The sequence below is a fragment of the Lepus europaeus genome, chromosome 14 (genome assembly GCF_033115175.1).
Source record: "Lepus europaeus isolate LE1 chromosome 14, mLepTim1.pri, whole genome shotgun sequence".
Taxonomy (NCBI): domain Eukaryota; kingdom Metazoa; phylum Chordata; class Mammalia; order Lagomorpha; family Leporidae; genus Lepus; species Lepus europaeus.
The window spans coordinates 77154978-77179276 of NC_084840.1; the positions used below are offsets into that span (position 1 = coordinate 77154978).

General features: G+C 38.1%; 1 protein-coding gene across 1 annotated transcript; it reads right to left on the bottom strand.

Annotated features, from left to right (window-relative positions):
• Positions 1–6892: 6892 nt before the first annotated feature.
• On the bottom strand, positions 6893–22830 carry LOC133773587 (prostaglandin-E(2) 9-reductase-like). The gene is made up of 9 exons (XM_062211011.1): positions 22660–22830; positions 20125–20292; positions 19263–19379; positions 18435–18512; positions 17224–17346; positions 14480–14589; positions 13555–13720; positions 10589–10671; positions 6893–8671 (listed from the first exon to the last, which is right to left on the bottom strand). Exons 1-9 carry the CDS (start codon positions 22741–22743, stop codon positions 8629–8631), a joined length of 972 nt encoding a protein of 323 aa, XP_062066995.1. The 5' UTR covers positions 22744–22830; the 3' UTR covers positions 6893–8628.
• Positions 22831–24299: the final 1469 nt, after the last annotated feature.

The window sequence follows — 24299 nt, forward strand, 5'->3', positions numbered from 1 at the left end:
CAGGGATCACTTTTCAGTTAAAATTTTTTGGTTTTAAAGAGAAGAGATTTAATTACAAAGAAAATTCCAGTGATTGTGCAGAAATACTGGTTTCTACACCATTCTAAAGAAAAATGAGGGTTTTGGGAGTAGAAAAAGTTATAAAAGTTGGGATCTTAAATTGTAAAAAAAAAAAAAACTATTGAGTGTCGAAGTTCTAAAAGCAGAACTCATTTGTGCAATGAACATAAGGAAAGACTACTGTATAGTTTTTTTTTGTTTGTTTGTTTTCTTTTAAATGAAGAAAGGCTTTGCTTAAGGGTTGCATACTTTTATTGGAGTAAATCTGAATGATCCTACTCCTTTGGAGTAAAACTAATGCTTACCAGTTTCCAATTGTATTTAGCTTCTGGTTGGAATTTGAAAAAAAATGAAAACCTAAATAAAATAGGTGAAAGTTCCCTGACTATTCAGGTGAATACACACACACACACACAAAAAATTTAAACACCTAAGAATAATTGTGTGTTAATTACAGAGTTCAACCACTAGTACTAGAACAACAACAACAAATACTAAAAAGGATAAAGTATTACATCTTTTTTATTTTTATTGCCTGTGCTTGTAAGAAGTCTGTGCCTATGCTAATGTATTACAGAATTTATTTGATATTTTCCTCTAGTAATTTTTTAATTATTATTATTTTTTTGGGCAGGCACAGTGGACAGTGAGAGAGAGAGAGAGAGACAGAGAGAAAGGTCTTCCTTTTTTGCTGTTGGTTCACCCTCCAATGACCGCCGCGGCCAGCGCGCTGCGGCTGGCGCACCACGCTGATCTGATGACAGGAGCCAGGTGCTTCTCCTGGTCTCTCATGGGGTGCTGGGCCCAAGCACTTGGGCCATCCTCCTCTGCACTCCCGGGCCACATCAGAGAGCTGGCCTGGAAGAGGGGCAACAGGGACAGAATCTGGCACCCTGACCGGGACTAGAACCAGATGTGCCGGCGCCGCAAGGTGGAGGATTAGCCTATTGAGCCGCGGCACCCGCCCACTTCTAGTAATTTGATAGCATAAGATTGCACATAGATTTAGATCCAAGATATATTTTGAATTCACTTTTGTATAAGGTTTAAGATAAGGGTCTTGCTTCATACTTATGCATGTGTAGATCTAATTTTGCCAGCATGATTTTTGAAAAGGCCATCTTTTCTCCAAGGACTGATTTTAGCTCATTTATCAAACATGAGTGTGTTGTTTCTCATGGATTAATTTCTGTGATTTCTATTCTGTCCTGTTAGTCTACATGTCTATTTTTGTGCCAATACCAGGCTGTCTTGATCATAACTGCCCTGTAGTATGTCTACCTCTGGCTTTGTTTTTGTTATTTTAGGTTGCTTTAGCTGATGGAACAAGGACCATTGTAGGTTCTTGCCAGAAAGCAGATAAAAGCCAATTTTATCCCTTATCTCTGCCTTCTTTCAAGAGACCAGTTCAGTCTCACATTCCACCTGCTACATTCTTTTTCAGGTTTGAAAGCCTGCAGGCTACCTGGAAAACCTGTGTGGAGAATCTCATCTCCCGCTATTGCTCCCACCCCACCTTCAGACACTTAGCCCACTCTAAGATCTATAAGGCCCGGTCCACTGAGTACTGTACCCTCTGCCGTGTGTTTGGTTGTATGCATGCCAGCAGTTGGTCACCCAGCTCTGTGAATTTATTTTTCTTGAATGCATTCATTCCGGTTTGAATTCGTATCCTACCTCCTCTCTTTTCTGTGTCCCTTTTGCTTACATTATATTCAGGTCTCTTGTATTTCAATATGAAATTTAGCATCATTTTCTAGATCTGAGAAGAATGTCATTGATATTTTGATTGTGATTTTATTGGTTCTATAAATTGCTTTCAGTAGTATGGACATTTTGATGATATTAGTTCTTCCAATCCATGAACACAGAGAATTTTTTTTATTATTTTATATTTTTTGCTATTTCTTTCTTTAATGTTTTGTAATTTTCATTGTACGTATCTTTTACCTCCTGGGTTAAATTTATTCCAAAGTATTTTTAAAAATTTTTGTAGCTATTGTAAATGGGATTGATTTTTTTAACTTTTATTTAATGAATATAAATTTCCAAAGTACAGCTTATGGATTACAATGGCTTCCCCACCCCCCATAACTTCACTCCCACCCGCAACCCTCCCTTTTCCCACTCCCTCTCCCCTTCCATTCACATCAAGATTCATTTTCAATTCTCTTTATATACAAAAGATCAGTTTAGTATATATTAAGTAAAGATTTCAACAGTTTGCCCCCATCTAGCAACACAAAGTGAAAAAATACTGTTGGAGTACTAGTTATAGCATTAAATCATAATGTACTGCACATTAAGGACAGAAATCCTACATGATATTTTTTTAAAAAATTGATTAATTTTCTATGCAATTTCCAAATTAACACCAGTTTTTCTTTTTTTCATTTTCAATTATCTTTATATACAGAAGATCGATTCAGTATATACTAAGTAAAGATTTCATCAGCTTACACCCACACAGAAACACAAAGTGTAAAAATACTGTTTTAGTTCTAGTTATACCGTCACTTCACATTAGACAGCACATTAAGGAGAGATCCCACATGAGATGTAAGTACACAGTGACTCCTGTTGTTGACTTAACAATTTGACACTCTTGTTTATGGCGTCAGTAATCTCCCTAGGCTCTAGTCATGAGTTGCCAGGGCTATGGAAGCCCTTAGGGTTCACCGACTTTGATCTTATTCCGATAGGGTCGTAGTCAAAGTGGAAGTTCTCTCCTCCCTTCAGAGAAAGGTATTGATTTTAAAAGCCATGACATTGCGGGGGTATAAAGAGCCTATTTATTTATGTGTGTTGATTTTATATCATGCAACTTTACCCAACTCTCTTAAGAGTTTCAGTAGACTATTAATGGAGTTTTGTTTTGTTCTGTTTTGTTTTGCCTACATATAGGATACTGCCATCTGCAAATGAAGAATTTGACTTACTCCTTTCCAATTTGTATCCATTTGATTTCTTTTTCTTGGCTAATGGCTCTGGCTAAAATGTTCAAAGCTATATGTAATAGCAATAATGAACGTGGGCACCCTTGTCTGGTTCCCCATCTTACTGGATGTGCTTACAGCATTTCCCCATTCAATCTGATGCTGGCTGTGGGTTTGTCATATATTGCCTTGATCATGTTGAGGAATATTCCTCTATAGCCAATTTCCTTAAGGTTTTTATTTTGAAAAGATAGGATGTTGTCTTTTATTGAATTTGTTGTGCCCATCTATTGAGACAATTACATGATTTGTATTCTTCAATTTGTTAATGTGATGTTATCATATTTATTTATTGGGATGTGTGTGTGTGATGAACCATCCCTACATACCAGGGATAAATCTCACTTGATCCCTGTGACTGAGCTTTCTGATGTGCTGTTTGAGTTGATTAGATAGTATTTTCTTGAGGATTTTTGCAACTAAGTTTATCAGTGATATTGCTCTACAGTTCTGTTTCTTTTTGTATCTTTTTCTGGCTTTGGAATGAATCTGATGCTGGCCTAATGCAAACAGTTTGAGAGGTTTCCCTCCCTTACAATTGTTTTCAATATTTTGTGAATTGCAATGAATTTTTCAAAAGTTTGGTAGAATTCAGCAGTGAATCCATCTGACCATAGACTTTTCTTTTTCGGGGTTGTCTTTATAACTGATTCAATCTCCAAACCGATTATTGGTTGATTTAGGTGTTCTATGTCTTCATGACTCTATTTTTGTAGATTGTATGTATCCAGATATCTATTCATACCAATTTGTTGACAATAGGGCTTTTTGTAGTAATTCCTGATGATTCTTTTTATTCCTGAGCTCTTTTGTAACATCTCCTTAATCATATCTAATTTTATTAATTTGGGTCTTATTTTTTGATTAGTTGGGCCAATGGTATATTTTGTTTATTTTTTCAAGAAAAACAGCTCTTCATTTCATTGGTCTTTTAACTTTTGTGTTTCATTTTTATTTATTTTTTCTCTAATTTTAGTTATTACTTTAAAAGGCAGTAACATGACTATCATTTTACAGAATGCAGGAATTACATTATTTATTGGATAGTAAAAAGATACCTTACATATTCTTGGAGGGAGCTACCTTCTCTATCTTTCAAGGCTATGTGTTACTAAATCTTCTGAGAAAAGTAGGTTGGAATCAGTGCCTCTGTTTATCAATTTTCTGGAATGCTTCTAAAGCATGGAGATAGCCACCATGTCAACAGGTTAAATGAACATGAAACTGCAGCATGTGTTCTTTGCTTTAGCTGAAATCATCCATGTAAATACCCCCAGAGAAATGGGTTCTGATGTGTCAGATTTGTCCTAAGTTATTGGTACAAGGATCGTCACATACCCTCTGGATTACATCTGCATGTGGGAGAAGGAAGAGCCAAGAAGAAATGAGAGATGTTTTAGTCTTCACTGGACACTATCGAGAGTGTGTTCTTGTCCTAAACTTCTTATTACCAGGTGCCAAAAAAAGGAAAATTGAGGATGAATGTTTGACAGAGATTACGATACTACTTGAAATACCAACGTCCCTTATCAGATGCTTGGGTTCGAGTCCTGACTTCACTAGATTCTAGCTTCCTGCTAATGTGTAACCTGATAGGCAGCAAGTGAGTTGCTGCCACTCAAATGAGAGAACTGGATTGAGTTTCTAGCTCTTGATTTGTCCTGGCCTGACCCCAAGAGTTGTGGACATATGGGTATGAATCGCTGCATGGGAGATCTCTCTCTCTCTCTCTCTCTCTCTCTCTCTCTCTCTCTCTCTCTCCCTTTCTCTCACTACCTCTCTCTCTCTCTCATCTCTATCTATCTCTACCTCCACTTCTAACTCTATTTCTATCATCTCTCTGACTTCAAATAAATGAAAAGATAAAATGCAACTGAGGAGTTCTTGGGAAAACTGACATCATGCAAGTGTGCAGCTGAACTCTGGAGTTGAGCAATTTTGAATATTCCCACCTGAGTACACACAGACCTTGTGAACTAAATTGCAGTTTTATTGCTCTAAAACAATTCACTAGCCTCTCCAAGAGTTTTCTGCAAAAATTCCCCTTCATTTTTGAAACTCAATTCAATCTTTTTTCACATGATCTTTAATCAGCAATCATAATTACTGTAACCAGGAAATGTAATTAACCACCACTCCCCTTGTAGTTTGGGCTAGAAATCAGACAATATTTTCTGAAACCTTGGGCACATTTTCAAGGCTGATTGGATTACTATGTCTCTAGGATTGCAGCCTAAGTAAATGCAATTATTCTTTGTTCTTAAGAAGGGTTGGGGCCGGCTCCAAAGTTCAATAGGCTAATCCTCTGCCTGTGGCGCTGGCACACCAGGTTCTACTCCCGGTAGGGGCATCAGATTGTGTCCTGCTTTCCCAATTCCAGTCCAGCTCTATGCTGTGGCCCGGGAGTGCAGTGGAGGATGGCCCAAGTGCTTGGGCCCTGCACCCCATGGGAGACCAAGAGAAGCACCTGGCTCCTGCCTTAGGATCAGCGTAGTGAGCCGGCCACAGCGCGCCATCCGCAGTGGCCATTGGAGGGTGAACCAACATTAAAGGAAGACCTTTCTCTCTGTCTCTCTCTCTCACTGTCCACTCTGCCTGTAAAAAAAAAAAAAAAAAATTAATAAAAAAAGAAGGTGTTGGAAAACATCTCATGGAATTTAAGCTAATCTGCTTATATTTTTTAAAATTTTATCTTATACAAGCTTTATGTCCTTCCTACATACAGGTTTAGAAACATAATCACACTTCTCCTGTTCTCCTCCCTCCCACCCACCCTCCAACTCTTCCTCCTCTCACATTCCCACTTTTAATTTTCACAAAGATCTAGTCTCAGCTTATTTAAAGATAGGTTAGTTTACCCTATAAAGAGTTCATCAAAATGAAGAGAGGGCTGGCGCCACGGCTCGATATGCTAATCCTCCTCCTGCATGCCGGCACATTGGGTTGGGGGGGGGGTGCGCCAGATTCTGTCCTGGTTGCTCCTCTTCCTGTCCAGCTCTCTACTGTGACCCGGGAGTGAAGTGGAGGATGGCTCAAGTCCTTGGGTCCTGCACCCGCATGGGAGACCAGGAGAAGCACCTGGCTCCTGGCTTCGGATCAGGGCGGTGTGCCAGCAGCAATGCGCTGGCTGCGGCCATTGGGGGCTGAATCAACGGAAAAATGAAGACCTTTCTGTCTCTCTCTCTCTCACTGTTCACTATGCCTGTTAAAAAAAATTATATGAAGAGAAAAATAAATGCTGTTCCTCAACAGAAACCACAGGGGTTGTAAAATATCATCAAATCTCGAAATGTCTACTTGTCTCTAATACAGGTACTCCATTAGTTACTTCGGATCAGGGATTTTATATATCTGTCTTTTTGGTGACTGGCATTGACCCTAACCTATATTAATGAGAACAACTATCAAAGCTAATAACATTCTCTTTACAATCTTTCCCCCTTCGCATATTGTACATATCCAGAAATGTTTCAAACCCATTAAAACATTGTGTCATCACTCAAGATCACGAGACCCAGTGCATGTAAGGGCTGATCCTAGTGTTCTGTGATAAGAAAGACAAATAATGCCGAACATCAGGGAAGTCACAAAGTGCCTCCATTGTCTCTTTGAGCATTTGGAGGGTACATTAAGCCACAGTGTCTTCACCCAAGAATATACCCCATGAATCAAGGGTGATCGAGGTGGGTTTACTGAAAATTTCATCAGGTTGTGAATTTCATGTAATATCATAGTTAAAACCTCTCAAGAAATTTCTCAACATTTAAGGCTTTTATTTCTTGTCACAGTTTTTAAAATAAATTATATTTACTTTGACATTAGTACACCTAACACAGTTCTTTTTTTATTACTAGTTGCATGAACTATCTTTCCATTTCAGGTACAAACTATTGTGGCCTTAGATCTAAAGTGAATCTCTTAAAAACCAAGTAGTTGAATCCTGTAGCTGTCTATTCACTCTGTTGTTTTATCTTCCGTTTGATTTATAAGTTAAAGTCACTTATAATTAAAGTAACTACTGATAGTATTAAAGTTGACATTTATTTTTAAACTAGAAAAAAGTGATGGACATAGAGCTGATATTTGTGGCAATTCAGCAAGTCAATACTTTTTTGCTGTTGTTTTGCTATGTTTTGTTTTTGTTTTGACATTCTGGACCCCAAAAGCCAAGTAAGATCCCTGGATTTCCTGAAAATCGTAATTGAAGAATCTGACACTCAGCTCTGGCTCATGAATTAACTATGAAAACTCTTCTTTGATATTCAGGATACGATTATTGAAAGACCAATTATCAATATTTTGAAACATAGATGTGCTCAGTTCCATATTCAACATATTTTTCACAGTCTAAATGTAAATATTAATTTATAAAATATATCCTCTTAAATGTTTTAAATAGAAAATAATGCAAACTTACAAATATGTGTGCAAGACACAAAACAGCCTTCTCTTCTACTTCCACTGTGTCTAGTTACTAGTCAACTAACCAAGTTGGCTCATGTTCATTTCCCTGACCAAATTTAATATGGAAGCAACTGAAAAACATCACATTTATGAAATAAGCCAGTCCCCAAAAGACAAATACCATATGTTTTCCCTGATCTGTGTCCTAAAAGGCAATCTATACGCGTGAAATTGACACTTTGCAATATGGTGATTTAATAGCCCTTGTCTTGACTTTTGAGGACCATTGTTTTGTTTTGTTTTGTTTTGTTTTGTTTTTCCTTCATTCTATTTGTTGAACTTTTTACTAGGCATAGGATTAATCTTAAGAGTATAAAGTTAACTGAAATAGGTCTTTGTAAAAAATAAAAATTAGTTGGCTGGGGTTGTGGCACAATGGGTTAAAGCCCCAGCCTGCAGAACCAGCATCGCATATGGGTACCCGCTCCAGTTGCAATGGTCCACTTCTGATCCGGCTCTGCGGTAATGTGCCTGGGAATGCAAGAGGATGGCCCAAATTCTCAGGCCCCTGCACACATGTGAAGATGTAGAAGAAGCTCCTGGCTCCTGTCTTCGAATCAGCTCAGCTCCATTCCTTGTAGCCATTTGAGGAGTGAACCAGCAGATGAAAGACCACTCTCTCTCTCTATCTACCTCTCTCTCTAACTCTGCCATTCAAATAAATCTTAAAGAATATTGGAATAGCAGAGGGAGGAGGAATAAGGGTGGGAGTGTGGGTGAGAGGGATGCCTACTAGCGGTTACTTCCCTACAGGTCAACAATTCTGCCTGCTTCTACTTCAGAAAGGTCAATGGAATGGCTGGAAACTCCCACCAATGGTTTTCAAACTTCCAGGAAAATCAGTTTGGGGAATAAGGCAGTCAAAGGAAAGAAATCGTGTAAGTCAGAATCTTTAAAGAAGAAGTCAACATCAATTGTTTTAAGAAAGTGACAAAAATTTAGTGCACATGCTTCCTGTCCTGTGGATTTAACTCTAGCTTATTGTGAGGCGTTTAGCAGCATGGATTATCCAGAAGAGAGGTCTCTAATCATCAGCGTGTGAGATGTCTGCCATATCACAAGATGTGTGCAGGAGCTTCTGGTAGAAGTCATGATGAAGATCTCCATGCTAATATTCAGCAGAGAATGGGTAATTAGGGTGGCCATTCAAACTAAAATGAGAAAAAAATGCATAATCTGAATTTAATAACTCTACATACATGGTAATTACAAAGTGATTTATATGGAACTGGCATTAGGGACATTAATCATTGTATATTCTTATTGGTTAAAGATTCTGCATTTCTTACTCTCATGATGACTGCCTTATAATAAATACTTTTATAAGTATAACAAAAGTATTCAAATTACTTTTTCCTGGAATTTAACAAACAACACAGAGTCAAAATTCAAACATACTTCTCTCCCTAAGCCAGATTTGCCAATAAAGCCAAGTGATATCAAGTGTTATCATTTACAAATTCAAGTTGATGCTAGAAAATTCTCTTCAATATTAAGAACATATTGGCCGGTGCCACAGCTCTATAGGCTAATCCTCCGCCTTACGGTGACTGCACACCGTGTTCTAGTCCCGGTCGGGGCACCAGATTCTGTCCCGGTTGCCCCTTTTCCAGGCCAGCTCTCTGCTGTGGCCAGGGAGTGCAGTGGAGGATGGCCCAAGTGCTTGGGCCCTGCACCCCATGGGAGACCAGGAGAAGCACCTGGCTCCTGCCTTCTGATCAGCGCAGGGTGCCAGCTGCAGCGTGCCGGCTGTGGCTGCCGTTGGTGGGTGAACCAACAGCAAAGGAAGACTTTTCTCTCTATCTTTCTCTCTCTCATGTCCACTCTGCCTGTCAAAAAAAAAAAGTATTAATTTTACTGACTGTCTACCTTATATACAATACCATATTAGATTCAGAATTACAAAGAATGTAATTTATAAGGGAGAGTTTCATGCCTATGGAGTTTACAGTATGTTTTTGATATGTTCATATTTGATAGCAACAACACAGTTAGAGCAAAAATATGACCAACATGACCAATAAATGCTACCAGTTAAAGAGGTAGTAGTATTACAAAAGGTTATCTCTCTTTGTTTACATTCTGTCTCTACTTATTTTAATTTTTCTCTATAATAATGAAACTTCCAGCCTTGACAACCAAATATCCACAAATTTTCAGTGCAATCAATTTTTCACTATGCTAATGTCATTTCATAAATCATCCCTTTTTTCTATTATAAATCAAAATGACTACAGACAGAAAGAATACATATTAGTGCTTACCATCAATAACAATATATTCGCTTCCTCATATTCTATCATGTTCAATCTTGAAGAGTAAGTAACAATTTTTTGACTACAAAATCTTTCCATTTATGACTCTTTTGGTTATGTACTCTTCCATTCATTGTCAAATCTTCCCCATAACTTATCTACTAATTTAAGGTCTCTATACTTCACAGAATAAAAACTAAGGGCTCCATTGACCAAATTAAGACCAACCTGTCTGCAGGCAATGAAGATTTTGGGGTCTTGATTGAGCATACAATGAAAACGAAGGAGAAATATGACAATATTCAAAACATTAAATGGATAGAATCCAATCAATGATTACATAGGAGGTGAATGGGAATTTCAGGCATGGAATACAGTGGTAATATAAATGCTTTCAATCTGTGAAAGAATTCATCAGGTTCCTGGAAGGTGCTATTAACTGGATTCTGGAAATACTGAAGAAGCCTCATTGATAATATCCATAGTGTATGCCTACCAATTCACTCTAGATTACAGAGGTCTTTATGGAGATGTTGATTCAAGCATGGTGTTTCCTGATCTGAAAAGTTCCACGGAATGAGAAGCACAGCGGGGGATGTATAAAAGTCCACACTGACATGGACTCTCTCAGCTGGTTTCTGTCAGTAACTGGAGCTCTATTGAGAAATTGAGAAGACAATCCAGAAAGTTCCTGTCTCACACCAGGCTCCTTGTTCAACTCTAGCTTTCTGATGTTTAGGTAACTTCCAACACTCATTCTACATTGCTTCTCCAAAAATAAGTTGTGGCAAGATATAAGCCAAAGGCACTTACAAACTCGCAGAAACATATCGAATATTTCTGTTCAGACCATCTAGGACTCTCATGTCCTCAGGAGTCAAGTGGAATTCAAAAACCTATCAAAGAGTAAATTTTTAAATTATTCCTACTGTGTCTTACTAAGATAGAAAATCCAGAGGAATTACATTGAATGGTGTAAGGACAATGCATAAATATCTCAGAAGTTTCCAAAACTTATTAAAGACATCAATAAAACATTAATGTGATTAATGAATATCAGCTAAAAGTAAATAGAAATCAATACCTAGATTTAGTTAATTTCAACTGCACAAAACTACAGATGAAAGATCCCAAAACAAGCTGGAGATGAATCAAAGCTGACAACGTACAAAGATAAATGGACCGTGTATCACAGAATCTAGAAAAATCTAGGGGAATACTTTTGAAATATATAAGACATTTTACCAAGTAGCATGGAGATAGTTGGATTTCTGTACTCCATCCATTAACATGTATAACGTCAAAAATATTCTTTCAACATAATTCAAATGCAGTGACATCAGGTGCAAAGGCTAGGAGAACATCCTTGAGGATATGATTGTCTAAATTGGGGGTACTTTAAAGATCAAAAATATTGTCACTAATTGATAACATATTAAAACAAATGGCTGCCTGACAGGTTGTTTATTAAGACCCTAAACTGAAGATTCAAAGAAAGAGAGACAGAGAAAACAAGAAATGTCAGAAGCTTAAAATTAAAATAATCTAGCAAATAGACTTTCACTATTTTATTACTGAATCTCTTTTGCATATTTAAAATTCTCCTTTTAGCCTTTTTTGTTAGTTTTTGGAAAATTTTTTTTGTTTCATATTGCTTTTAAATTTACAAAACAAAAAAATGTAGACTTGTACATACACTTCCCATATTACTCACATCTACCTGATATTTGTAAGTGGTCACAATTCATAAAACCGTACCAAATTCAAATTTCCCTATTTTGTAATCCAAACTCCCCATATTCTTTCTGTTTCTGCGGGCTCCAGTAATCAACATCCGGTGTTCTTATTTAACTCTCCTAAGTTTTGTAGAACATGCAGCATATGTCTTTTTGTACATGACTTATCAGCTAACATGGTATATTCTGGTTCCAGCCATTTTGGTGCAAATAATAGGATTTCATGGTGAAAACATACCACATTTTTTTTATAAATTAACCTACTCATGGACACTTAGGATCCACAGTATTGTCAATCAGAAACCAGTTCTTCCAAATAGATTGACAATCTCAATACACCCACCTAAGGACTTTAGGTGGAAATTGATAAACTCATTGTAAATTTTATATCACTGAATAGTCAGTGAAGAATAGCCCAGATATTCCTCAAAAAGATAATACAGAGGCTTGTTTTGTGGCACAGGAGGTTAAGCTGCCACTTGTGATACCACATCCCATTCTGGATGGTTCGGTTACAGTCTGAGCTGCTCCACATCTGAACCAACCTCCTGCTAATGTGCAAGGGAAGGCAGCACTCTCTCACTCTGCCTTCAAATCAAATAAGTAAATCTTTTTAAAAATAAATAAAAGGATATAGGAGAAAATTACCACTCTTCACAATATAATGTATTTTTCAATATAATTAAGATAGTACAGAAAAGTAAGTCAGCACACTGAAGAGAAGCAGAGTCCAGAAATGTTGTTGTTGTGAAGTATATCTGCTATTCATTTAGTAAACATATAGGTATATTTGTCTCATTATTCCAAGTAATATATAAATAAATTCCAATGGAGTGAAAGTCTAAATTTGGAAGGAAAGACAACAACAATTTTGTAAGCTAATTTAGTATAATCCTACACATTTCCCATATAGGTCAAAACATGACACTTATTAACCACAAAAAAGGCATGAATAATTTGATGACACAGAGAAGTAACTTTTGTTCATAAAAATAGACTGTATAGAGAATGAAAACTAAGGCACATCTTGGAATAAAATGCCTCAACAAATACATCTGAGTCTAAAAAATGGTATACAGAATATATCAATGTGAAAGGCAGTTTATAGTAATGTCACTCAAAATTGCACACATCCCAGCATCCTTGCTCTTGTTACATGAAGCTGGCCCATCTTATAACTCACATTTAGGATAGTATTTAAAGAAGTAATCGTGCATCTGTTCCCAGGAGGCTTTGCAAATATGCACAGAATACCTTAGAATTCTGTAATGGGATGATATAAAGCCTGATAGAATTTACTGAAAGGGGAACAACCGTATGGGGAGAAGTGAAGTAGAACAGAGAGTGTCTCAATAAAAACTCTGAGTCAGAGCTCACGCACTGTCCAGCAAAGGCAGCAGAGACTCAATGAGAAATACATGAAGGTTGCAGACAAGAAGAGAAGCAGAGGACTGAGTGCAAATGGTCAAAGTTAACTGTCAAACTACAAAGCTGCGAACCATAATAAAACTTTTAAAATTAAATCTCTACTTTGGGAAGATTGTATTTTACAAATACGATAGCTACTTGTATTATAGTTGTCTCCTGTTTTAAAATAAAATACAATTCATTTAAGTAAGACTTGGGTAGATGCCAGACTAAAGAGATAAAACAGAGTGAAAAGCTATATAAATTTTAAACTACATGAGAACTAAGGGAAACACAAAATAAATCATAAATATTGTAGGCAGAATAATAGCCAATTCAACTACCTTATTTAAGGAATTTTTGAAAAATAGTTGCCAGATGACAGGACTACCCAAGAAATTTCAGAATTCATGCTGAAACACAAACCTCAGAATTCTGCACCCTGGCAACTCAATCCAGGCATGTAGGCTTCCCTGCTCTACAGCAAAAGAAAACACTTACAAATGGGCAATAAGAAGAAACACACAGGAGATGACAGGGACACCCAGATACCACAAAGGTATCCTGAGTGCCTACAAAGAAGACACACATGATGGATACTGTAGGAGCCCCAGTGCCCAAAGCCCCACTCATCACCTGCAAATTCTCTTTGATTCGCTTCTCACTGAAACTCTTGGCCAAAACCACAAGCCCACGCTGTAGCAAGTAACGAAGGGCAATCAGTGCTGGACTTCGCTTGTGCTTTTTTGCCAGGGCACCAAGAACTGGATCATCTAAGAGAACCGGAGTGTTCTGATCCACCCTAGGAGGAAAGGCAACAATGCTGAATTTCTGAGTTCATGTATTTGGTTTGTTAGGAGGATTCCAAAACAGACTACAGTGCCTACTCTAGACCAGTGCTACTCAAATGTGGTCTCAGGAAGCAGAACCACAGTCATCTGTGATTTATAGAATGAAAGACTACTCATCCATCCAAAGCAATGAAATCCTTCTTTTGCAACCAAATGGATGTAGCTGAAAATCATTATACTTAATGACATGAGCCACTCCCAAAAAGACAAATATCATGCATTTTCACTGTTCTGTGGTAACTAATAGAGTACAAAAAACATGTAATGTGTATGCACAAAATTGATATTTTGAGATCTGTTGATTGTTTAGAGCCCTTGTCCCTACAGTTGAAGGGCAGTACTATTTTCTGCTTACTACTTATTGAATTATTTACTTATTTAGTAAATTTAGTCTTATGAGTATAAAATAAACCAAAAGTGGGTCATTGTAAAAATTAAAAGAAAGAATAAAAAAGGAAGGAGGAGAGGGTGCCAGTGTAGACGGGAGGGTAGCATGAGAAGTATCCCTATGCTCCAAAATCTATATTTGTAGAATTCACGAAATTTGCTCACGTTAATAGTGAATAAATTATTTTTTTAAAAAAAGAAATGCTAATTCTCCCCTTATACTGCAATATTTCGGAGTTAATGCCAGAAAAGTGGTTATGCTTTGAATGCTAACGTTGCAACAGCAAAGTTGTTTTAGGTAAGTTTGCTAGTGTCCTCATTACCATTCTCCATATTTTTGACTTCCCAGAACACCATAGGCAACCAGAACAATGTCTTTTGACTTGCAGAAATCCAGTAGTTTGCTCTGGTTGAGATACAGATGACATTCCACCTGTAGATAGACAACACAGAGAATTTAAGATTACTGGATGTACAAATACTGATGTGAAGGAGAAATATTAAAATTGAAAAGAAACAAAAAAGAAAAACTGAGTAACAAAATTTAAATGGACAATAATGACTTCCAGGGATAATATTTTTTAAAGATGTGTTTCTTGTAAGCAGCAAAAAAGATGGGTTTTGCTCCTTAACCCAATCAGGTGTTTTTTAACTGGACAGTTCAGGCCATTAACATTCAATGTGACTTTGCCTTGCCATTTTCCCAAAGATATTTTCTAATATATACTTTGAGTTTCCTGTGATCTTTTGCTGTGAGATTTCCTTCCTCTGCCTTCTTTCATATAGATGGCCGTGTTTCTGTGTTTCTGTGTGTAACACATCTTTAAGCATTTTTTGCAGGGCAGGATGAGTGGCAACAAATTCTTTCAATTTCTGTTTGCTATGAAAGGCCTTTATTTCACCATCATTCACAAATGAGAGCTTTGCAGGATATAATATTCTGGGCTGGCAGTTTTTCTCTCTTAGTACCTGGACTATGTCTCCCCATTCCCTTCTAGCCTATAGGGTTTCTGATGAGAAGTCTGCTGTGAGTCTAATTGGAGATCCTCAGAGATTAATCTGACGTTTCTCTCTTGCACCTTTTAGAATCTTTTCTTTGTGTTTCACTGTGGTGAGTTTGATTACAATGTGTCGGGTTAGGATCTCTTTTGGTCATGTTTACCAGGGGTTCTGTGAGCTTCCTGTACTAGGATGTCTCTGCCCTATTTGAAACCCAGGAAGTTCTCTGCAAGTATCTCACTAAAAAGGCCTTCTAATCCTTCTCTCTCTCCATGCCTTCAGGGACTCCTAGAACCCGAATGTCGGGTTTTTTAGTAGTATCCTGTAGATTCCCAACAATATTTTTTAGATTTCTAATTTCCTCTTCTTTTCTTTGGTTTCACTATGTACTTTCCTGTGCTCTCTCTTCTAAGTTTGATATTCTCTCTTCTGCTTCACTGACTCTGTTTTTAAGGCTCTCTAATGTGTTTGTCATTTGATCTATTGAGTTCTTCATTTCATTTTGATTTCTCTTCACTATCACACTTTCCTGTTCTACTAGTTTCTGCGTTTCATTTTGAATCCTCCTTAGGATTTCATTTTCTCAAAGGAGATTTTCTATCCTGTCCAGTAAGGAATTCCGTAGCTCAAGCATTTGTTTTTGAACACTTCTAATTGTTCTTATCATAAATTTTTTGAAATCCATATCTTGCATTTCTTCCATCTCATCATCTTCATAATCTTGGCTTGGGGTGTCTTGTTCATTTGGGGGTGTCATAATGTCTTCCTTGTTCTTGTTACCTTGTTTTCTGCGTTTGTGGCTTGGCATTGTAGAGATATTCTTTGGATTCTCCTTCCCTCGCTGTGGTGTTTTTTTCTTGTTATACTATGACTGTATTAAGTGGACTCTCTGCTTTTGATGGAGCCTTAGAGGCTTGAGATGGGTGTGACCTGAGAGCACTGTTTGTTCCTCAGGGTTAAGGGTGTATCAAAGGTGACACACCCAGGTGAGGCATGGTAAATATCTCTCTCTCTCTCTCTCTGTTTTTCATTCAGAAGGGAAGTAATTCCGCACAGCTGAGCTGAATTGAAGGTAGTTAGCAGGCAAATGATATACCCACAGGAGCGCCATCTTCCACTGCTTTCCCAGATGCATTAACAGGGAGCTGGGGCAGAAATGGAGGAACTCAAATTGGAGACCATATGGGATGCCAGTACTGAAGGTGGAGGCCTAATCTTCTAAGCTACAACACCAGCCCTTTAATATTATATTTTACATCACCATCAGTAAATATAAAATTTATAATTTTTCCAAGCTATATTTTTCTAATTTAGAATCCTTACAACAGAGCTACCAGATCTTAAAAAGTAAGTTAGAGCACAGAATCAGAAACAAAATAGATGAGCTGGAAGAGATACTTGATGGCAAAAACAAGGGAGGGGGTACAAATTTAGATAGAGTCAGGCATAGGATTGGCTCTGGTTCTACTAAAAGTATGTGAGTATTCATGCACCACTGGTACCACCATAAACAGATTCACATTCTACCTCTAACCTGCATGACTTTTTCAGTTTCTAGTTCACATGTCATGGATCTGTGACTGTGAGACATCTAAAAGCAGATGTCAAAAGAAAAACTCAGGCATTTGAATCACACACAAACCCTTCTGATTTCTCTACCTAATACTATTTTCAGTGTCTCCTGATTACTGACTATTCCAGGCATTTATCATCTTCCTTTCCCTCCACATCACATGCACACACCTGAACTCTGGTCATGCTTAATAACACAAGGGTAAGTCCACCCTCCCCAGAAGCTCACATTAAGAACTGCTAGCTTCCTTAACCATTTCACCTCCACGGATTCTTACACAAATTCCCATCTAAAGCTCTCCCAAAGTTTCAATATAGGTCTTCATCATGTAGAGACCCAAGGGAAGGTCCTATATTCCCTTCTAAATAGAGACATTGCTCTTAGAATCTGTCATTCCACAAATGTATAAAAAGGGGAGAGTAGAAATGAACACCAGGCCCTAGAACAGGAAGCACAGAATGAGAAACACAAAGAGAGGAGGCTGAAGGCCCTCACCTGGTTGCAAACAGGTTTATACTTGAGCCCTGGCTTGTTCAGGATCATCTCCAGCTGCCTGCGGTTGAAGTTAGACACCCCAATGGACTTAGCCAGCCCTGCATCCTTACATTTCTCCATGGCCTGTAAAAGTGAAGAAGGATTGAAGAGGTTTTACAAATGCGAAGTGTTGTTAATAAGAACATTGTTAAATGTTGACAAGATAACTAAATTGAACATCCTGAAGAGAAAACTAATAAAAAAAAAAGGGAGAGGGAGGAACAAGATGAGCAGTGTAAGAAAAATATTAGTATGTCCTCCTTATAAAACTGAGAGAAGTTGTGGCCGCTGCTGTGGTGCAGTGAGTTAACGCCCTGGCCTGAAGCGCCAGCATCCCATATGAGCACTGGGTTGACATCCGGCTGCTCCACTTCTCATCCAGCTCTCTGCTATGGCCTGGGATAGCAGTAGAAAATGGCCCAAGTCCTTGAGCAGCTGCAGCCACATGGAAGACCCGGAAGAAGCTCCTGGCTTCTGGCTTTGGATCAGCTCAGCACCGGCTGTTGCGGCCACTGGGGAGTGAACCATCGGATGGAAGACCTCTCTTGCTCTCTGCCTCACCTCTCTCTGTGTAACTCTGACTTTCAAATAAATAAATAAATCTTTAAAAAAAACTGAGAGAAGTGCAGATGGAGGAAAACATATGCTTAATCCTGATTTCCATTTCTTACTATTATATCACAGTAGTGTATTCCTTGCCAACACACAGCAAATCATCCACTTTCAAAATCAGGAATTTCATTTGACAGGCAGAGTGGATAGTGAGAGAGAGAGAGATAGAGAGAAAAGTCTTCCTTTTTGCCGTTGGTTCACCCTCCAATGGCCGCTGCGGCCAGCGCATAGTGCTGATCCGAAGCTAGGAGCCAGGTGCTTCTCCTGGTCTCCCATGCGGGTGCAGGGCCCAAGGACTTGGGCCATCCTCCACTGCCTTCCCGCGCCACAGCAGAGAGCTGGCCTGGAAGAGGGGCAACTGGGATAGAATCTGGCGCCCCAACCGGGACTAGAACCCAGTGTGCCGGCGCCACAAGGCGGAGGATTAGCCTGTTAAGCCATGGCGCCGGCCATCAAAATCAGGAATTTCTTTTCCAGAATTGTGGATATCATTCAAAAGGTGGAAGATGACCTGACTCTCCTTCCCCAGCATTCTCTTCTGTGTATCTCCTCAAACTCACCTCCCATGTGGCACAGAGATCCACAGTGTCATACATTACTTTTCCATTTTCATCTTTTGGAATTCGCTCTTTACTTGGCTGGAATAGAAGCAGTCGTTAAAGTGATGGTTAAAAACACAAGTTTCCACCCACAAAATGTTCCTAGGTATGCCTAGGATGAGACACTAAACCTTGTAAAGTAGATGCAACAACATCCCCTACAGACACATTGAAAATATTTTAATGTCTTTTGATGACAGATTTCCTCTATTCTCTCAGAAGTGTGTGTGTGTGTGTATACAGTTTTCTAGAGCCTAATAATGTCTCCTGGCTGACTTGTTACTTTGCTTATTTCTATAGTTCATCTCAGGAACTGTGTCTTTCTCACTAGGAAATAAGTTACATAGCCTTGATCTTCATTTATTCCAAGGACAAGTACATGACAAAACCACGGTCAATGAAGGTGCCATAAAAGATTAATTTTGATGCCGTAAGATTTAGAGAAGCTACCAAGAACCAATGTCCATGAGCCTTGAATGTCTCAATGCCAAATTTTCCATCAATTTAAAAGACTTTGTCACTCTTGTAGTAATGCAGAAGCAAGGAATTGATATAAACAAAGTCATTTCTGAAGACTACTTCAAACCATGGTTTGGACTCAATATTTACAAAAATCCAGTAAGCTCTTTTAATGGGATGTCTTGAGTAGTTTCTGTAAATTACATGAATTAAGCTCTCACACATTTATATCATTTTAATTTAATCATTGCTAAAAATGAGGGCTCATTACTGATAACTATCCATGCCAATAGCTGAAGTGCAATAGATTTATTTATTCAAATTGCCTACCTTCAAAGCCATTGGGAAATGAATAATGTAGAGGTCCACATAGTCCAGTTGAACTTTTCTCAATGTTTCTTCCAAGCTTTGCTGAACTAGCTCTGGTCGATGGAAAGTACACCAAAGCTGCAAAGGTTAATGTTTGAAAGCCGTGCTGGATTAATACATTAATTAAATTTATTTTTCATTTCACCTGATATTGGGACATGAATCTATTAGTTAGAGACTGACCAGCACAGTGAAAAATACTCTCTTCTGTATTGAATATCCTTTTATCTGACCTATTCAAGTGACATTACAGTGCATACATTTGATTATTAATGATCAACGGAATAATTACTGAACAGATAAAATATTTCACGAGGTAATACAATGTCCATTTTCAAAAAATGTTGGATAGAATTTACAAAGTTATTAAATAGTTTTGCTCTTCCTTCTTTTTTACTATTTGGCAAAGAATTATTGTCAATATTAGTTACACGACTGAGGGGGAAAATGGTTTGAAGATTTAAACATGTGTTAAACACAATTACAAAGCACTTAGCAAAATCATGTTTAAATCTCAAAGAATTCTCTGATAGTGCTTGCTTTTATTGATACAGATGAAAATTTGCGTTCAGAATAATGAATTGAGGAAAGAAGATAAGGAGAGTCATAATCTGATGTTAGCTCTCTTATTCTGTGGACCTTTGTTAAATCATACTGCTATGAAGTAAGGCTCAGAAAAATAAGGGGACATCACTTTAAAGATTCAAAACTGCGCACATCTCTTATCAAACTGGATGTTATATTATTATGTGTGAATGAATTTATGTGAGATTTAATTAAAACATTAATTACTACACACTTGAACAGCATATACAAAATATACCTTTGAAGTGTAGAATATGTCTTTTCTTTCCACAATGCCCTCTGCAATCTTGCTCCTGATGGCCTGTCCTATCTCTTCTTCATTATGGTACACAGAAGCAGAATCAAAATGGCGGTACCCAGCATCAATAGCTAATCTGGTGGCCTCTAGACCCTCACTTTTAGGAACCTAGGGAGAAACAAAAAATAGTATGTGGCTATCCAGGCATGAGAAGTGCCTCAATCAGACAGTGGTGAGGACTTCTCTAAGAAGCAGTTTTTCTCAAACTTTGAATTATTTCTACAATTGGGGTCAGTAATCCACTTCAGTTTGTCTGGATCTTTTGTCCTTTTTTTAAAAAAAATATTTATTTATTTATTTGAAACGCAGAGTTACAGAGAGGCAGAGGCAGAGAGAAAGAGATCTTCCATCCACTAGTTCACTCCCCAGTTGACTACAATGGCCCAGAGCTGCACTGATTCAAAGCCAGGAGCCAGGAGCTTCTTCTGGGTCTCCCACACTGGTGCAGGGGCCCAAGGACTTGGGCCATCTTCCACTGCTTTCCCAGGCCATAGCAGAGAGCTGGATTGGAAGTGGAGCTTGAACCAGCACACATATGGGATGCTAGCACAGCAGGCGTTGGCTGTATCCACTATGCCACAGCACTGGCCCATCTTTTGTCCTAATAGAAAGAGCTGGTCAACCCAGGAAACTTATCAGATTCAGGCAATACCTGACTGATAACTTATATCTCAGGTTTGCAGATTTGCTGGAAGAACTCAGAGAATTTTCATGTCGTTACTATTTACATGGTGAGATTACAAAGTAAAATTAGCACAGCAAAAATGCATATGGAGGAAGTACAGAAGAACCATGGTACAAGCTTCTATGAGCTCCCTTACAGTGTAGTCATACAAAACACCACATTCCTCCACCACGAAATTATGACAACACATAAGGATTGCTGCTTCAATGAGGTCTTGAGATTTAACTTAATTATTCACTGGAGACAGGTTATGTAGGCCTTCTGAACCAACCAAAATACCACTCTCCCACGGGAAAGCACAGCAACCAAAGTACCACTCTCCCACGGGAAAGCAGTTACACTTAAAACTCATTTCTCAAAGGAGTTCTGGTGCAACAACAACCTTATCAGTTAAGGAATGGGGTAAACTATGTCCACTAATCCTACCCAGGAACCACTATGATAATAATCAATTCAAGAGACAACAGTCATTTACGTTAAATATTTTCTACACAGACACTCCGTTTGCATGAAAACACTAAACATTAAGCATTATGCATAATCCTATCCTATACATTTATGTGTAAGAACTTAGCCATATCACACAAGAGTTGTTTAAACTAGGTGTCAGTCTTCAAATAAAAGGCACTTGTTTTAGGGTAGCTATAATTAGGACAAAATCAAAAAAATTTGGTTACATCTACAAAATTTCAATAAGGATTTGACAGTGTATTGGTTAAAGATCAGAAATGAAATCAGGCTTCATACCATTTGCTGTAAGAATTTGAGAAATTAATTACTTTTAATGAAATCCTAATGAACTAGATACTGGATGCCACTGTTCTCTCCTGACACCAATCCGGTGCTGACCTGGGGTTAGGGCAAAGAAATGAACTAAGGCTAAAGGTCTACTGGTGTCCTTCCTTATCCACGCCCTTCATGACACATTGCCCTGAAAATAACCAAGTCTTGTCACATGTCTCCAAAATGGCCCCTTTAAGATTTCCTTTTATCAAAGACATGAGAAAATGGGGACTTCAATTCTGAAGTAATTGGTCCTTTGTTACACAATTTCAGGACCTAGGGATGATATTAGTGCTAAAAAATTCTCCTCAGTCTAATAAATTATCTGCTATACTGACTTTCATTTAGGAGAGCCCCAGATACCATTTTCTTAAAAAGAGCATACATTAATCAGGACCAGTAATTTAGACATACTCTTATTATGTTCCAATTATCCTCTAACACATTATCTTTTCCTTTCTAGTATCTTCCCAGGTAAGACAGTAGTACTACATGAGAAAATCTGCTTAACCCCTGTCCGCTATTTGCAGCGTGATTCTCAGGGTTGCCCCAGAGCAGTTGAGTGTTCATGCCCTCTATCCCAGTAGTTTATCCACAGAAATGTCCATCTATGTAGTCTACTTGGAAGGAGAAAAAAATTCTTCAGCCATGAAATGGAAAAGAAACCACTCCCATGGCTGTCAACCTTTAAAAAGACAGCTTCTTGACTTGACTTTCATCTTTTCTGCCAAACTGGGAAACATTAAAAAGGGGGGAATCCAGTACTGGTGAGAAAAATCAATAGGTGATCAAGAGATCAGAACCCGATGCAGAACTATGTCTAAGTACCCTCTGTCTTGTGCTCCAGGCTGGTGAAACTTAGAACAAACCATCCCCCACCCCTGCTCAGAGACACTGGAAAACAGGTCTTTAAATGCAGAACTAAGTAACTCCAATACTGACGTTGGTTTCCACTAATATACATTCTATTTCATTTTTACATTCAATCCTAAGAACACTATGTTTACCTCTATAGGTGCAGCAGTGCCAAATCCCAGTAGAGGTATGATGTTACCATCATTTAATTCCATAACGTAACGTCTGGGATCCATTGTCTCCTCTCGGTGACTGCACAGTTCCTTCTGTCTTCTCAGTGTAGCCAGTCACGCGTCTTGACTTCTTAGGCCTTCAGAAGATGGTACCAGTAAGTGAATGACCTAATACTTGTGCAATCATTAACCAATGGCATGTGGACGGAATGGAGCTAAAACAAATTCAACACTGTGGACAGTATTTCAATGAGTTAGTGGTTTTTTTTTTTTTTTAAATAGAAGAAGGTTTTTTCTTAAATGAACTACATGGAAATAAGGAAAACACACATTTTCAATGAAATTTCTGTTTATAATATCGTACCTAGTATTGAAAATAATTAATAGTTTTAATAATTGCAGGCTATTGATTATACTAGAAAATTCTGGATATGTGAACCCTAAGTGACAGCAGATCATGGCTCAAGTACTTGGGTTCCAGACACCTATGTGGAAGACCCAGATTGACTTCTAAGCTCCTGGGTCATCCTGACCAACCTCTGTTGCAAAGATTCAAGGTATGAACTAGCGCACAGAAGATATATCGCTCTCTAGATCTCTGTGTATATGTCACATTTTTTTCTGTGTTTCTTTTAATAAAATGAAAACAAATTAAATAAATATAAAACATGTCTTCAGTCAAAGCCAAATTCCTCACTTAGAATCTCTCATCATGCAGTTTAGAGAATGATAATATAATCTATAATATGCATAATTTTCCCAGTATTTCCTGCATTTCAATTTGCTGTTGCCTAAATTATGATACTTTTATGTCTTTGGTGCGATTCTAGTAATTTTCATGACTTCACCTTTTAACTAGGTGTCTTGCACAGATTGGGCAATGGAACGCTAATCTTTTGTACTTGAAAATGACAGCCTTAACTGTTCCTGTTAGTCACAAATCTAGGATGTGCTGTCTTGTTGTATGTGAACTTTTCACAGATTTTTAAAAATATGAGCATCGGGGCCAGCCCTGTGAAGCAGTGGGTTAATGCCCTGGCCTGAAGCACCAGCATCCCATATGGGTGCTGGTTCAAGACCTGGCTGCACCGCTTCTGATCCAGCTCTATGTTATGGCCTAGGAAAGCAGTAGAAGATGGCCCAAGTCCTTGGCCCCTGCACCCATGTGGGAGATCCAGAGTAAGCTCCTGGCTCCTGACTTCTGTTGCAGCCAGTTGGAAAGTGAGCCATAGGATAGAAGACCTCTCTCTCTCTTCTCTGCCTCTCCTCTTTCTGTGTAATGCTGACTTTCAAATAGATGAATAAATCTTAAAAAAAATATAAGCATCATCTTCCCTTGAGGAGTGGAGAGTCTACTGGAGAACCAGTCTGGAACTTTCTCCATGAACTGCTCAATAGATATCATTTTTTTCCATGTGGTGGTGGTTCCCATTAATTATTATGGCATTAAAGTGCTCAAATGGAATATTACATGGAACTTTCCCATTTAAATTTGATCTAATGTTTTAAATAGAATTGAAAAAATGTATAAGTCAATCAACATATTAGCTAAGTTTTCCAACACATGGTATAATGGGATGAAGATAGCAAAGTATTATATATTTCCAACTTGCCTTTGG